The 16,590-nt window shown below is 43.2% G+C and overlaps 1 protein-coding gene across 1 annotated transcript in view; it reads left to right on the top strand.

The window, feature by feature from the left end:
• TMEM132D (transmembrane protein 132D) overlaps positions 1 to 16,590 on the top strand; it is an 834,368-nt gene that overhangs the window by 562,563 nt on the left and 255,215 nt on the right. The window contains exon 4 of the mRNA XM_012465905.2: positions 8,165 to 8,348. Within this exon, the coding sequence (XP_012321328.1) occupies positions 8,165 to 8,348 (184 nt within the window). The remainder of the gene's footprint in view (positions 1 to 8,164; positions 8,349 to 16,590) is intronic.

Raw genomic sequence — 16,590 nt, forward strand, 5'->3', positions numbered from 1 at the left:
TCTTCTTAAGCCTATTCAGTTGAAACTTGTCCCAATGTTCAAGAATACATCCTAGTGGTGAGTTCTTTGGAATCGATGCCACGGTTCCCATGAAGGAGGCAGGTGATGCTGAAAGAAAATTTCCAAAGCTGCGGGATTGTATTGCCACTGGCCAGGTTCCACTAAAAAGGGAAAGAGAGGATTTAAAGGCCAGCTTCATTAATGAGGGGATCCCTGGCAAAAACTGAATTCTCTTATTCACATTATCTAAATAACGTAAGTGAGCTGAGCCGTGAATCTCAGATAAATCACAACATGGACTTCAACAAAAATGTCAAATAAGGCAAAGGAAATGAAGAGGATTTAGATGAGAAGGACCAGAGCAAGCGGGTTCTAGGCAACAGCGGACAAGCAAAGCCGGTTTGCCTGAATCCATCAAGGAAAGAAGTTTTTTTAGTGTGCAAAATGAAACAAAACGGCAAAGAGGAGAGTCCCCTGATTTCCTTCCTGGTGCTTCTCAACCACACCTGGTCAGCATGAGGCAACGAAGCATAACCACATCTATCTAGTCTTATTGCTCATAGCTGTTAAATGCCAAATCTCAATCAGAAATTTTAGAGGCGGAACCATCAATGCTTTTTGCTCCCCACGTTTCACAAGCAGAAGGATGGAAATCGGGAGGCACGTAGGAAAAGAGTAAAAGACCCAGTAAAGTTTCCTGAAAATGGGAAAATAAAGCAGAGACAGCAACCAAGAAACTCCATCATGCAGCAGGGAGGAAGGTGGATTAATATGAAGAGCATAGCCTGCAAACCTGCTCTGAGCCAAGAGGGCCTTTACTGAGAGGGGCCTCTAACCCTCTAAAACTTAGAAGGAACTAAGTTGGGCCCTAACCCAAGGTTGGTCAGGTGTCCTTGCCTTTTATTAAGAGGGGCCTCTAACCCACTCTATCTTGGAGAGACTGTAACTCCCCTAAGTTAGGCCTCTAACCCAATCCCATTATTTACCAGGTATGTGCACCCCACTCACCCTAAGTTAGCCAATTGGTGCATGCAGATGATTTTCCTTTGGGTTGGGGGTCTCTTCAGTATCATCCATTTGAGGTTTGCCAGAAATATGTTACAGGACCCCACACTTACCTAAAGGTAGTTGCTGGGTCAGGGTTTCTGCACCATGGTCCTGTCTGTGGTCACCAGAAATGTTACAGGAAAGAGGTCCTGGTCCAGACCCCAAGAGAGGGTTCTTAGATCTTGTGCAAGAAGGAATTCAGGGCAAGTCGACAGTGCAAAGCCAAGGCAAGTTTATTAAGAAAGTACAGTGGTGAAAGGACAGCTATTCCATGGACAGAGTAGGACATTCCCAAAAGTAAGAGGAGGAACCTGTCCACCCAGGTACAATGCTTGTATATATAGGGAGATGTGCTCTGCTACAAGGATTTGTGATAAAGGATTAATTTTCTTAATTACTATATTTTGCAAGAATCAATGTTGTTATCTTTATTTTTTTGTTTTTGAGATAGGGTCTCACTCTGTCACCCTGGCTCAAGGGCAGTGGCATGATCTCAGCTCACTACAACCTCTGTCTCCTGGGCTCAAGCAATTCTCCTGCCTCAGCCTCCCCAGTAGCTGGGATTACAGGCACATGCCACCACACCAGGCTAATTTTTTGTTTTTGTTTTTTGTTTTGTTTTGTTTTTTTAGTAGAGATGAGGTTTCACCACGTTGGCCAGTCTGGTCTCGAACTTCTGACCTCAAGTGATCCATCCACCTCGGCCTCCCAAAGTGCTAGGATTATGGGCATGAGCCACCACACCTGGCAATATTACTAACTTTAAAGCAAAATTAGGAATGTCTTTGTTCTCCAGATATCAGGATATGAGGACACTCCCAAGTCTGGGTCTGTTTAGTAAATGCTATTAATTTGTTCCATTAACCATAAACATCTAGAGGCCAGGAATGCCTAACTTTCTGAGAACACAGCCCAGCAAGTCCCAGCCTCATTTGCCAGCCCTCACTCAAGATAGAGTCACTCTGGTTCAAATACCTCTTACCCTGGCTCCAATCAGGAATAATCAGAAATCTGTAAGGATGATGCCTGAACATTGATTTATTTGTAAAGTTCCTCCAGGCAATTTGAATGCCTGGGAGGTGGAAAATCACTGCTTTAACCAGATATATTTTATAAACGTCTCTTGAACTGACTGTATTTATCTCCCACAATCCATCAAATTCCCATCTGATGAATTTCAGGAATTACACTATGTCATAATCACAAAATGCGACAAGGTAAACATGACCACTCTTTTCAGGACATGTACTGTCTGACAATTAAACCCGCAAACTGCAAAGGCACAGTCCTTGTCTGTAGAGTGAAACATGAAGATGTGATCAATATTGCCTACTATGCAAGAGTTCAGGAAGCTCTTAGATGCAAAATATTTTTAAAAGGGCATTAATATTCAAATTTCATCAAGATACACATGATGAAATATTCCAATGATATCACCAAGTGCAGAATTTATCAAGAAAACTTTCAGGAACTTGGTTCAGGACCCTACTGTATATGAACTATTGGGGAACCCATACAAGCTAAGGAATTTTTCAGGAAAATCCACGCATACAATGGTTTTCTCACAAGTTCAAGATACAACCTTCCTGAAGGTTGATATAGTCCTGGGTTAAGAAGTCCCAACATAGGGTATTTTCATCACTACTTCATAGAGAGGGTAGGTGGCGGAAAACACACCTTGTTTTTACATCTTGACCAGGAAAGGGATCTAAAGAAAAGAGAAGAGTCGAATAGATACAGTAAAAGATGATAAAGGGGATATCACCACCAATTCCACAGAAATACAAACTACCATCAGAGATTACTACAAACACCTTTATGCACATAAACCAGTAAATCTAGAAGAAATGGATAAATTCCTGGACACTTACACCCTCCCAAGACTAAACCAGGAAGAAGTTGAATCCCTGAATAAACCAATAACAAGGTCTGAGGTTGAGGCAGCAATTAATAACCTACCAACCACAAAAAGTCCTGGACCAGACAAGCTCACAGTCGAATTCTACCAGAGGTACAAAGAAAAGCTGGTACCATTCCTTCTGAAACTATTCCGAATAATACAAAAAGAGGGAATCCTCCCTAACTTATTTTATGAGACTAGCATCATCCTGATAACAAAGCCTGGCAGAGACATAACTAAAAAAGAAAATTTCAGGCCAATATCCATGATGAACATTGATGCAAAAATCTTCAATAAAATACAGGCAAACCAAATCCAACAGCTCATCAAAAAGCTTATCCATCACGATCGAGTTGGCTTCATCCTGGTGATGCAAGGCTGGTTTAACATACACAAATCTATAAATATAATCCATCATATAAACAGAACCAAAGACAAAAACCACATGATTATCTCAATAGATGCAGAGAAGGCCTTTGACAAAATTATGCTTAAAAAGTCTTAATAATAATCTAGGTATCCATGGAACGTATCTCAAAATAATAAAAGCTATGGCAAACCCACAGCCAGTATCATATACTGAATGGTCAAAAACTGGAAGCATTCCCTTTGAAAACTGGCAAAAGACAAGGGTGCCCTCTCTCACCACTCCTATTCAACATAGTATTGGAAGTTCTAGCCAGGGCAATCAGCCAAGAAGAAGAAATAAAGGGTATTCAATTAAGAAAGGAGGAAGTCAAACGACATGATTGTATATTTAGAAGACACCATTGTCTTAGCCCAAGATCTCCTTAAGTTGATAAGCAACTTCAGCAAAGTATCGGGATACAAAATTAATGTACAAAAATCACAAGCATTCCTATACACCAATAACAGACAAACGGAGAGCCAAATCATGAGCAAGCTCCCATCCATAATTGCTACAAAGTGAATAAAATACCTAGGAATACAACTAACAAAGGATGTGAAGGACCTCTTCAAGAAGAACTACAAACTACTACTGAAGGAAGTAAGAGAGGACAAACAGATGGAAAAACATTCCATGCTCATGGATAGGAAGAATCAATATCGTGAAAATGGCCATACTGCCCAAAGTAATTTATAGAAGTTATAGATTTAATGCTATCCCCATCAAGCTACCATTGACCTTCTTCACAGAACTGGTAAAAACTACCTAAATTTCATATAAAACCAAAAAAGAGCCTATATAGTCAAGACAATCCTAATCAAAAATCAAAGCTGGAGGCATCACACTACCTGACTTCAAACTATACTACAAGGCTACAGTAATCAAAACAGCATGGTAGTGGTACTAAAACAGAGACAGAGACCAATGGAACAGAACAGAGGCCTCAGAAGCAATACCACACATCTCCAACCATCTGATCTTTGACAAACCTGGCAAAAACGAGCAATGGGGAAAGGATTTCCTATTTAATAAATGGTGTTGGGAAAACTGGCTAGCCATATGCCGAAAGCCGAAACTGAACCCCTTCTTTATACCGTATACAAAAATTAACTCCAGATGGATTAAAAATTTAAACATAAGACCTAATGCCATAAAAACCCTAGAAGAAAACCTAGGCAATACCATTCAGGACATAGGCATAGGCAAGGACTTCATGACTAAAACACCAAAAGCAATGGCAACAAAAGTCAAAATAGACAAATGGGATGTAATTAAACTCCAGAGCTTCTGCACAGCAAAAGAAACAATCATTAGAGTGAACTGGCAACCAACAGAATGGGAAAAAATTTTTGCAGTCTACTCATTTGACAAAGGGCTAATATCCAGAATCTACAAAGAACTTAAACAAATGTACAAGAAAAAAACAGCCCCATCAAAAAATAGGTGAAGGATATGAACAGACACTTTTCAAAAGAAGATATTAATGCAGCCAACAAACATATGAAAAAATGTTCATCATCACTAGTCAGTAGAGAAATGCAAATCAAAACTACATTGAGATACCACCTCACACCGGTTAGAATGGCGATGATTAAAATATCTGGAGACAATAGATGCTGGAGAGGATGTGGAGAAATAGGAATACTTTTACACCGTTGGTGGGAGTATAAATTAGTTCAACCATTGTGGAAGACAGTGTGGTGATTCTTCAAGGATCTAGAAATAGAAATACCATTTGACCCAGCAATCCCATTACTGGGTATATACCCAAAGGATTATAAATCGTTCTACTATAAAGACACATGCACACATGTTCATTGCAGCACAGTTTACAATAGCAAAGACTCGGAACCAACCCAAATGCCCACCAGCGATAGACTGGATAAAGAAAATGTAGCACATAGACACTATGCAATACAATGCAGCCATAAAAAAGAATGAGTTCGTGTCCTTTGCAGGGATATCGATGAAGCTGGAAACCATCAATCTCAGCAAACTGACACAAGAACAGAAAACCAAACACCTCATGTTCTCACTCATAAGTGGGTGTTGAACAATGAGAACACATGGACACAGGGATGGGAGCATCACACCGGGGCCTGTCAGGGCGTGGGGGGAGCTAGGGGAGGGATAGCAGGGGGTGGGGGGATTGGGGAAGGATAACATTAGGAGAAATACCTAATGTAGATGGATAGGGGGATGGATGCAGCAGCCACCATGACATGTGTATACCTGTGTAACAATCCTACACAATCTACACATATACCCCAGAACTTAAAGTATAATAAAAAAAAATTTTTTTAATGAAAAAAAGAAAAGGGGAAAATATAAATTTATGGAATAATCATAAATCATAGGCATAGTAGGCAATATTGATGGCTTCTTCATGTTTCACTCTACATGAAGTAATACGGTTACAGGAAGAGTGAAATTAGATGAAGTAAACGGAGCACTTACTACATTGTATTTACTGAATTGTGTTATAGGTGAGACTTCTAGGATGGCAAGAACTTAAATATATTCAGGGATTTATAAGATTTTTCTGATAAAGCAAACTCCAAAAGCCGTTTGCAAACAAACTGTTTGTAAAGCAAACTCTAAAAAGTGGGAGACGTCCAGTGTTCCAGTGGAAGCAAGGATTGTTGGTTTTTATTTGAGGCCAGGGATCCTAGAAGGAAACAGGTTAGAGTGTGATGTGACATGTGGGGTAGCCCCATGTTATTGTACAGGGAGCTACACTTCTGCAGGCCTTCTCATGGCTCAGAGGCAACTATCCTAATTCTGTTCTATAAATTCCTTTCTTTGTGATGAAAAACAGAAGGCAAGGCCCTGCACAGACAAAAGAGATTATTCCATTCGTCGCATGGGAAAGTCATACCAAAATTCTTGTAAAGTTCGAATACAAAAACAAAGGTGCATTCCGGCATCTTAATTCCAAGTTCCCTGTAGCCGTGACTACGAATGCCAGGCTGGGGCTTCAAAGAGGCAGCAGCATCCTTTTCTTATGAAAAGAAAGCTGTGGGAGAAGAAAGCCCACAGTGGCCTAGGCGATTTGTTGATGATTTTTTATCACAGCAGCTGCTTCTCAAAGAGTTAAACAACTTTCTTTCAGGAGCCACGAGGGAGTGAGTTTTGAAGGATTCAAAAACCGCTGTCCTCTCTTCCCCTTCATTGCACACAGCCCATTACAGCTACTCCGTAGCGGAAGGCTGACCTCTGCAACTGGGGTTCGTTCTTTCCGTAGCTCTTCTTATCTCGTTTCTCTGGCCCCTCCCTCCTCTCCTGTTTGTTTTCCTCTCTCCCTCCTCTTCTATCTATCTTTATTTTTTTTTTTTAAGACCCATTTTCATTCTGTCGCCCAGGCTGGAGTGCAGTGGTGTAATCCCAGCTCACTGCAACCTCTGCCTCCCGGGTTCAAGCAATTCTCATGCCCCAGCCTCCCAAGTAGCTGGGATTATAGGCACATGCCACCACGCCCAGCTAATATTTGTATTATTAGTAGAGATAGAGTTTTGTCCTGTTGGCCAACCTGGTCTCGAACTCCTGATCTCAAGTGATCACTTTTATCCTTCCCTTCTTTCTATTTATCTCCTTCCATTTCTTTCTCCCTCCTTTCTCTCTCTCTGTCTCTCTCTCCCCTTCCCTCCTTCCTTCTCTGTCCATTAGAATCTCTCCTGGTATTTTAGCTTTCCATCCCATCCCTCCCTGAGAATAAGGCTCCCTGGAAGCCTCACCGTTTATCTCTGAGCTTCTTCCTGATAAACTTAGGTGAGTTTGATGGTGTGATAAAAATGTCATAGCTCTGCCACATGTCCTCTCAGAGAAAAGGACAAACCTTATTCTCCTAAACGTCAGAGTTCAGTGGTCATTTCTCAGCGGTATAAAATCTGACAGGTAGACGTTGCTTTGGCCACTGACGCTTTAAAAAGCATCTCTCTCTCATCATCGTCTCTCAGGAGATGCTTTTAAAAAGCATCTCCTCTGTTCATTCTCACCCATACCCGGTTCATTTACTCTTCAGGGAGAGGCAGGCACCAAGTCTACATTTTATTACCTGTCACATAGAAGAACAGACATTATACCAAAACTCACTACGATGAGGCAGCCAGCTAATTAAACTACTTACAGCCCCGTAAGAACAATCCAGAAAATCCTAGGTGGACTTGTTTCTACATGTATGCTTATAGGAGAAGCGAGTGTCTAAAAGCTAGTCTCTGTCACCGTGACTCCCATTTCCATGTAACATCTGGCGCCTTCTCCACGTTCATCACAGTGACCCCTCGACCCTGCTGTGCTGTGCCCACCTCACCTGTTTCTCTGCAATTCTGTCTTACCACTGCCGGATAACAGAGCCATGTGACCCTCAGACATCCTTAAAATTCTGTGCACCCAACTCCATCTGGCTGTAGCTTTGGAAAATCCGATAGAAGTTGCATAGAAATTTGTGGGAATGAGGAAAAGTGTGCTCCTAACGGAGAATGGGAAAGGAAGGGAAACCTGTAAGAAATGGGATCACTGCTTCCCGTAATTATCCACAAATACCTGCTCTGTGGCAGCTGAGCAGCTCACAGCCCGTGGACTTTGGAAACTGGAGTGATGGTATCTAAGCCCAGGCAAATGCTGCAAAGCATATTAAAGCTGGCTTGTTCATTTTGGAACGGCATCTCTGATTGCTCTTTACGGGGATGTGTGCTCTTGGTTACACGTGAAGGTACAGAGAGAAATGGCCAAGGGCTGCCTGCTCCCAGCCAAGCGTGCTATTCCTCGTCAGTCCCTTAAAGCTCTTCTTCTCTGTGTCTTCTCTGCAGTGGGGATGGCGCCTCCTATGAGGTCATGCAGATCGACGTGGAGGTGGAAGAGCCCAGCGACCTGCCAGCCACACAGCTGGTCACCTGGCAGGTGGAGTACCCCGGAGAGATCACATCTGACTTGGGAGTGTCCAAGATCTATGTGAGCCCAAAGGACCTGATTGGAGTTGTGCCGCTGGCTATGGTAAGGAAGCCCCGCCGTGGGCTGTTAGGAGTGAACTCGGGAGAAGGGAAGGCTCCGCCCTGGGACCCAGGCTGGGTGGGGAAAAGTAGGGGAGCCAAGAACCAGGACAGGGAGAAACAGAACCACAGAGTTGACTGCCAGTAGCCAATTGTGTGTGTGTGTGTGTGTGTGTGTGTGTGTGTGTGTGTGTGTGTGTGTGAATATTCTTATATATAAAAAACAACTTTCTTAACATATTATTTAGAAAATAAACTCCAGGTATTAGATTTGGGTCTGCTGTTGTGTGAAATTGTTGATGACTCGATAAATGTGTTTGTAGCGTATGGTGTAGACGCCTGTGGCTCTCACACACACACAGTTGTGGAGTCCATGTAGATCAAGGATGGGAGTGGAATGTGCTGAGACATTTGCCAAGCACCTGCCTGGTCCCCCAGACCACCGCTTAGGAAACATTGGCCAGTGTTCTGATGCAATGCTCAAAGAACACCAGAAATCAGTTTTTCAGTCCAAGGCGACATGGACAGAGGCGCGGTGGCACCAGCCTGGTTACTGTGTTGGTCATTTGGAAATGTCAAGGTGTTTGGGTCACTGCAGTTGACAAGGGTTCTTGCTGTTTTATTTTAGAGGCACCGAGCCTCCCTGGTTACTATTTTGTGTGAGATGGTCTTGTGCTTTGCTTTGGGCTCTTAGTGGTTCTGTCACTGGGAATGGCAACGCGTTTGTCTCGAGCAGATGCTGATTAGAATTTGCTCCTTTCCCCACCTCTGGTCTGAGGAGCCTGAGCAGCTCCTGCTTCTGCGCTCAGCCCAGGCCTGGCTGTCTGCTGTTTCCCGCACCCCACACTCCGTGTTCCTCCTGCCTCACATGGCCCTGATGCTGCTGCTGCCTGTTCCAAAACCCTTTGTTCTTCATAGCCTATACGGGTCCCCAGTCCCACAGAAGTCCCTCTCCCTGTCCCTCGACAGCCTCTGAAACATTTCCCATCCTACAGACCTTTTCTTGCTGTGCTACATGTAATGTTCTAGAGCTAGAAACGAAAGTCTCAGTGGAGACCCCCTTGACATGTGTACCAGTTAGGAACTGCATTTGGCTGACAGCAACAGAGCTCCCTGTCCAGGCACCCTACCTTACCCTCTGGCTAATTATGAATTAAGTACAAATTTCTTCTGTCATGTAAAGAAGTTCCTAGAGTTAGTGGTCTAGGGCTGGTTTGGTGTTCTATGACATCTGAGACCCAGGCCCTATCTTTCTTTCTACTTCAGCAGTCAAGTGCATGGATCCCATCCTCATGATTACCTCATGGTCCAAGATAGCTGCTGAGATGCCAGCCATCACATCTATATTCTGCAGATCAGCAAAACATAAAAAGGCAGGAGTTCAACCAGGGCCAGTCTCTTTTCCTTTTCAGGAGAACTTTACAAGAATCCAACATACTATTTCTGGTTGCATCCAATTCGCCAAAACTTAGTTATATGGCCACACCTAATTGTAAGGAAGACTGAGAAACCTAACATTTTTAGCATGAAAGAGTGCTCAGATTCTGTTACAAGGAGACAAGAGAAAAGGTATTCTAAGGCAATGAGCAGCATCTGCAGCACTGAGGCCGAGAGGTCCCTCATCTTAGTAGCAGTTTTCCATTTTTCACTGGTCATTATGAGCCTCCCAGGAAAAAGAATAACATAACAAATTATGGTCTCCGCTAGTTATTTGTGCAACCATACTTAATTTCATCGTGCCTCAGTTTCCTCATCTGTAAAGGGAGTTGTAGATATAATACCTACCTATAATGTTGTCGTAAGGATAAAACAGTAATTAAAGTGTACTTAGGCAAGGTGCGGTGGCTCGTGCCTGTAATCCCAGCATTTTGGGAGGCCGAGGTGGGCAGATCACTTGAGGTCAGGAGTTCAAGACCAGCCTGACCAACATGGCAAAATCCCATCTCTACTAAAAAACTACAAAAATTAGCCAGGCGTGATGGCACATGCCTATAATCCTAACTACTTGGGAGGCTGAGGCATGAGAATCACTTGAACTTGGAAGACAAAGCTTGCAGTGAGCCAAGGAGGCACCACAGCACTCCAGCCTGTGTGACATGGTGAGACTCTGCCTCAAAAAAAAAATGTGTACTTATTAGAGTGCTAAGCCTAGAGCAAGCACAGGGTAAATGTTATCTATATTATGATTAATTAATAAATTTAAAATATAAACAATACTGTGGAAATAATGTTATAAACTTTGTCAGGTAAGGGGCTTATCCACAGCTTCCATATTTTACAATATAAGAAGAATGGTAGACAGTACGTAGGTACTCAGTAATTCTTGAACTGAATTAAATGTACAGGATTCAAACTTGGTGGGGCCAGGCGTGGGGGCTCACACCTGTCATCCCAGCACTTTGGAAGGCCAAGGCAGATGGATCACCTGAGGTCAGGAGTTCGAGACCAGCCTGACCAACATGGCAAAACCCCATCTCTACTAAAAATAAAGAAATTAGCCAGTTCTGGTGGTATGCACCTGTAGTTTCCAGGTACTCGGGAGGCTGAGGCAGGAGAATGGCTTGAACCCAGTAGGCAGAGGTTGCAATGAGCCACCACACATCAGCCTGGGTGACAGAGCAAGACTTCACCTCAAAAAAAAAAAAAAAAAACTTGGTGTGCTGAGTTGTTAGCAGTGGGCTCTGAGCGGCTTCCTCTGGAACTAAGTAGAAAGTCAGAGTCTGAGCTACTTTGTTTTGAGAATGTTCTGAGTTCTCTTCCCAGAGAAAGGTGCCTTATTTTAACATTGATTTGGTGGGTAAAGGAGTGTTGTCATGCGGGGGATATGGTTGCCATTATTAAATTACTTTGCTTTTGTTCATTCTATCTTTATTGAGAGATATGTGAAGGAAATTTTATATCCATGCATCCATTGATTGATTGACTGATGTCACACATCCCTGAAACGTAAGAGAAAAAGAAGGAAAGCCAGCCCGCCTGGATGGGGGTAGTGAGTGAGTTGAGTTCAGAGTCTCCAGGGAGCTGGAAAGCCAGCATGAGGAGCTGGGTTTTGTGTGTAGTGGGAGGCCGCCGCGAGGTGGTCTGCAGGGGAGCCACAGGGAAGGACGTATGTTTTCAGAAGATCATTCTGGCTGTACGTGGAGAATGAACTCAAGAGGATAAGAGAGCATTAGAGTGTTAGGGGACTGTGTTCTGGCTGCTGGAATAAAAGGACCTTCTGATGCCAACCTGCTTTCAATACCATGTCTGAATGTCAGTGGCCTGCGACTCATAAGGTGTCTCCAGCAGGTCAGGGTGTGACCTCTTTCCATCCTGTTGCTTTGAGCGACCCCAAAGACATTGACCTAATCACTCTGACTCCAAATTAATGATAACCATTCCCACATTGCAGCTACTTTCTGAGTTTTAATATTCTGTGTTGGTGAAGTTGAAGGAAAAGGAATCATTACACATAGCAGGTGGAATTACACATTTCTTAAGCTTTCTGGAAGGCAGTTTGGCAAACCGTATTTAAAAGGTAATGCAGTATTGCATATTGTATTACTTTTTTAAAAACATTTTTATCATTTTTTTTTTGAGACAGGGTTTCTCTCTGTCACCCAGGCTGGAGTGCAGTGGTGTGATCTCAGCTCACTGCAACCTCTGCCTCCCAGGTTCAAGGAATTCTCCTGTCTCAGCCTCCTGAGTACCTGAGATTACAGCACACGCCACCACATCTGGCTAATTTTTGTCTTTTTAGTAGAGATGGGGTTTCACTGTGTTAGCCAGGCTCGTCTTGAACTCCTGACCTGAGGTGATTCACCCACCTCAGTTAACCAAAGTGCTGGGATTACAGGCGTGAGCTACCTCACCTGGCTTATAATTTTTATAAGGGGTAAAGGGGAGAGTGTGCTCCTCTCCATCGCAAGCACCCCACCTCTGCTCCCACCCCATCAGCCTAGGAGCTCTACCAAGCACTGACATCTAGCTGCAAGGGAGGCTGGAGAAAGTGAGCTATTCCAGGAGCCAGGGGCCCAGCTGCACGCATGCAACAGTGGGAGAAGGAACGAGTGCACGTGGGGAAATGTCTGCCGCTATCTTGGAGCATCCTATCGGGCTGAGATAACAGCAGTGAAGCAGCAGCATCTGCCTTAGATGGCAAGACTCCCCAATGCATTGGATATAGGTGTAAAGAAAAGACAAGAATGAAAGATGCATCCTAGTTTTAGGCCCAAACAAAAAGTTCCCCAAATATCTCCGTGGCACTACCACACAAGCTGAAAATTTAATAGTTTTTTGTCATAAAATAGCTTGTGGTTTATATTTTTGTAAAACAATCTTTGCACACATTTCTAATGAGTTCCTCCAGGTCAGCTTTTAGAAAGAAATTTGAATCAAAGGATATTCAATATTGTATTACTTTTTTATGATGTTCACCAAACTGCCTTCCAGAAAGCTTAACCGATTTAAAATTCCACCTGTCGTGTGTAATGATACCCATTTTCTGCAACTCCACCAAACAAAATACTTTTAGAAAACAGACGATTTATTAAGCAAAAATTCTATCTCAGTGTTGCTTTAATTTGCCCTTCTTAGATGACTTATTTCCTTATTAAGCATTTGTTCTTTGCCCATCTTCTTGTCTCGTTGGGAATTCAATTTCTTCTTATAACTTTGTTATAAATCTTTGTTTTTTACCGTGGTAGAAATCACGTAGCATTAAAGTTAGCATCTTAACTATTTTAAGTATATCGTTCAGTAATGTTAAGTATTTTTGCATTGTTGTGCAACAGATCTCCAGAACATTTTCATCTTTCAACACTGAAGCTCTTTAGCTACTAAACATAAATTCCTCATTCTGCCAGCCCTCCTCCCCAGACACTGGTAACCACCTTCCTATTTGCACATATTAGTGATCCTAACCTTTTCCTTGGCGTATCGCAGGTACTCTTACTAGTTTACCATTTGCCGACTAACTTTGCTGGTCATACTTTTCTGATATCCACAGACTTCTGCCTGTTTGTGTAACTTGTATGTAGTCAAATCCATTGATCTCTTCCATAATGGAAGGCCCTCATCTCCCTCTAATTATATCCAAGATGGAAAAGGCATAAAATCTCCAAATATTAAAATATCCACACACAGCACAACTAAATAAGTAGATTACCAGTCTTCAAAAATAATGCTGAAAGTAAGTGTAATCATAGCACCTTCGTGCTATTATTAAGGATTTGAGGTCTACTTGGGCTGAAGCTGGTGGCCTCTCCATTCTTTGTGTGCTGTGTAATTTCATCTCCAGGGAAGCTCTGGGATGAGATGCTGTCAGGCATTTGCATTGAAAACTACTTTTTAGAAACACGTATTTTTCAATATTTTTTATTTTTTTCTTGAAGTCTTCTTCAGTATTTTGCCTTTTTTCCTCTAATGTCTAGGGTCTTGAAAAACGTTTTAGTCTCTTAATCCAGTCACGTGTTTGTATGTGATTTATTACATTGTTTTTTCAGTTCAGGAAATCATGCCTCACTGTGTTGTGAGTAAATACGGCTTTGTTTTTAGGGAGGCAAATTCTGAGAGAAAAGCTCTTTAAAGGTGCAGTAGCATTCATCCAGTAAGTGTTTATCTGTAACCACGTTAGTGTCTGAATCTGAAGAATGGTGTTTGATCTTCATTTTTTCTTTTCTTTTCTTGAGACAGAGTCTCGCTTTGTCACCCAGGCTGGATGCAGTAGCATGATCTCAGCTCACTGCAACCTCTGCCTCCCAGGTTCAGGGGATTCGCAAGCCTCAGCCACCCAAATGGCTGGGATTACAGGCAGGCACTACCATGCCCAGCTAATTTTTATACTTTAATAGATATGGGGCTTTGCCATGTTGCCCAGGCTGGTCTCGAACTCTTAGCCTCAAGCAACCCAGCCACCTCTGTCTTTCAAAGTGCTGGGATGAGGGGCCTGAGCCACCACACCCAGACTGGTGTTTGCACTTCTTGGATGAGTTGGAATCCCCTTTGTGGTGACACAGCTTCCCAAAAAGAGAGATCCCGTTTCTCAAAGCTCTTCAACATCCTTCTCTCCTAACTGCCTCCTGAGTTTTGGCTAAAACAATTGTTTTGAGTTTACACCAATGTTCAGGGGTAATGGCACTGATATATACACTTTATCAATTTTTGAATACCTTATCAGCCAGTCCTTTAAAACATATTAACAAGTCCTCTTCATTGTCAAATAAAACAAACTGTTTTATTCTTCTTGGGTAGTGGCTGTTCGGGCATTATTCTTGTGGCTGCTGTTGCTGTAAGTGCAGGAAATGGAGGCGAACTCTCCTGTGGGATTTTAAGATCATGCCCTCCCAAGTGCATCTCTTGACCAGCTTCTCATGCTGCTTTTGGTCTCAGCTATGACCAGTAACCTTTAGTTATTAGAATGGATCTGAGACTTCAGAGAAAACGTAATCAGGAGACATGGTCAGGATAGACACTGTCTGCATTATCCTTGAAAGTAATCAGAGGAGAAGCCCAGCCCTCCAGGGACCTAGTGCTGGTGGTGGCTCATGGTGCTCATGATGGTGTAAGGATACACACAGACGCATCTGCCAAACCCCGCCCTGAAGATCCCGGGGAAGACCCCAGAACTCTTAAACAAATGTGAAGAACCCAACATGCCATTGCTCTTTAGGAAGTGCAATTTGTTTCACATTCTGAGTTTTTTCTCAAACGTGATTCTGATGGAAAGGCAAAAAGCATCTCAGTTCTCTCAATGTAGCCCGCCTCCCATGCTGCGCCCTCCACGGGGCCTTCCTGGATCCTCGTGGTCAGACAGGACCCATGTTGACCGCTCTACTCTCTGCACCCATGTTTTCCTTGCACACAGTGAGGGCACTGAGTCGACCAGTCAGAGGATTCTGACATTATTGAGTTATTCTTGCTGGTTGAGAGCATGTGTTTGGAGCCATCACAGGTAGGAGCCTTACCCAAGAAGCTTGGGAGGACATGAGCTCAGTACAGCCCTTTGATTTGCACTCAAAGTCCTTTTTCTTTGAACCCTGCTGTATTTGTCTGTTTACTGTTGCTTACAGCAGAATGCCTGAAACCAGGTGATTTATCAGGAACATTATTTCCTAAAGTTACGGAGGCTGAGAAGTCCAAGGTCAAGGGGCCACATCTGGTGAAGGCCTTCTTGCTGGTGGGGACTCTCTGCAGAGTCCCGAGGAGGGTGGGGCAGGGCAGTGTATGGTGAGGGGGCTGAGTGAGCTATTGCTGTCTCAGGTCTCTCTGCCTCTTCTTATAATGCCACCAGTCTCACTCCCATGATAACCCATCAATCCATTCACCCATGAGTGATTACTTCATCCACGAATGGATTAATTCACTCATGAGTGTAGAGCCCTCATGGCCTAGTCACCTCTTAAAGGACCCGCCTCTCAATACTGCCACATCAGGGATTCGGTTTCAACATGATTTTGGAGGAAACACTGAAACCACGGCACCCACCTAAACCTCTCCAACCTCCAAGCTTTGTTTCCAAACTGGAAGCTGCTAGACCCCAGTGCATCCCTCCTGCCCTGTGATGTTTCATGCTGAGATGCCGTTTTCTCATTTGCACGAGTAGGGGGCTCTGTAACCCAGGTGGCCATAGGTGAAGCGATGCAGTTATTCTTGGCCTGCCCCTCCACCTACTTTGTTGAATGCTGAGTTCTTTCGTCATATGATTCTTGGGATTACGATAAAGTAATCATTAAGGAATCTCTTCCCTCCTAATCTCAGCTGCATCTTCCTAAATCTTCCTGATTAAGACGTGTTCTCCTAAATCTCTGATTTGGTAGAAAATTTCCATTCCTGTGATCTTAGCAGACAAAACTTACTCATATTTTTAGAACCATATAACTTTACTATTGTAATCCTTCTGACGAAATGCATTTTAAATAAGCTTTACTGAATCAAGTATGTTTCTCTCCTTACATAAAATGAAATTCCTTTTCACGATCCATGCTCTCCCCTCATCCTCAGAATCTTGGGGATGTATTCCCCTGGCATAGTCACCTGGTGTGTGTTACATCCTTTCAATACCGTGATTCTGCTCAAACCCTGTCCTTCTGGTATCACCCTGCAGAAAGCACGGGACCAGCCCATAGTAGGTGCTCAGTCAAGGCTTGTAAGAGAACAGCTTTATCTCTCGTTGTAATATACATGCATTTGCAAAGAGATGGTAACCCAGGTGACCTGTTTCCCAGCAGTTTTGAAAGTCAGCACAGGTAATGTGTGGTGACAGTCAC

This window comes from Aotus nancymaae, unplaced genomic scaffold (genome assembly GCF_030222135.1).
Source record: "Aotus nancymaae isolate 86718 unplaced genomic scaffold, 86718_ANA_hifiasm-v0.15.2.pri h1tg000021l, whole genome shotgun sequence".
NCBI classification, from domain to species: Eukaryota; Metazoa; Chordata; class Mammalia; order Primates; family Aotidae; genus Aotus; species Aotus nancymaae.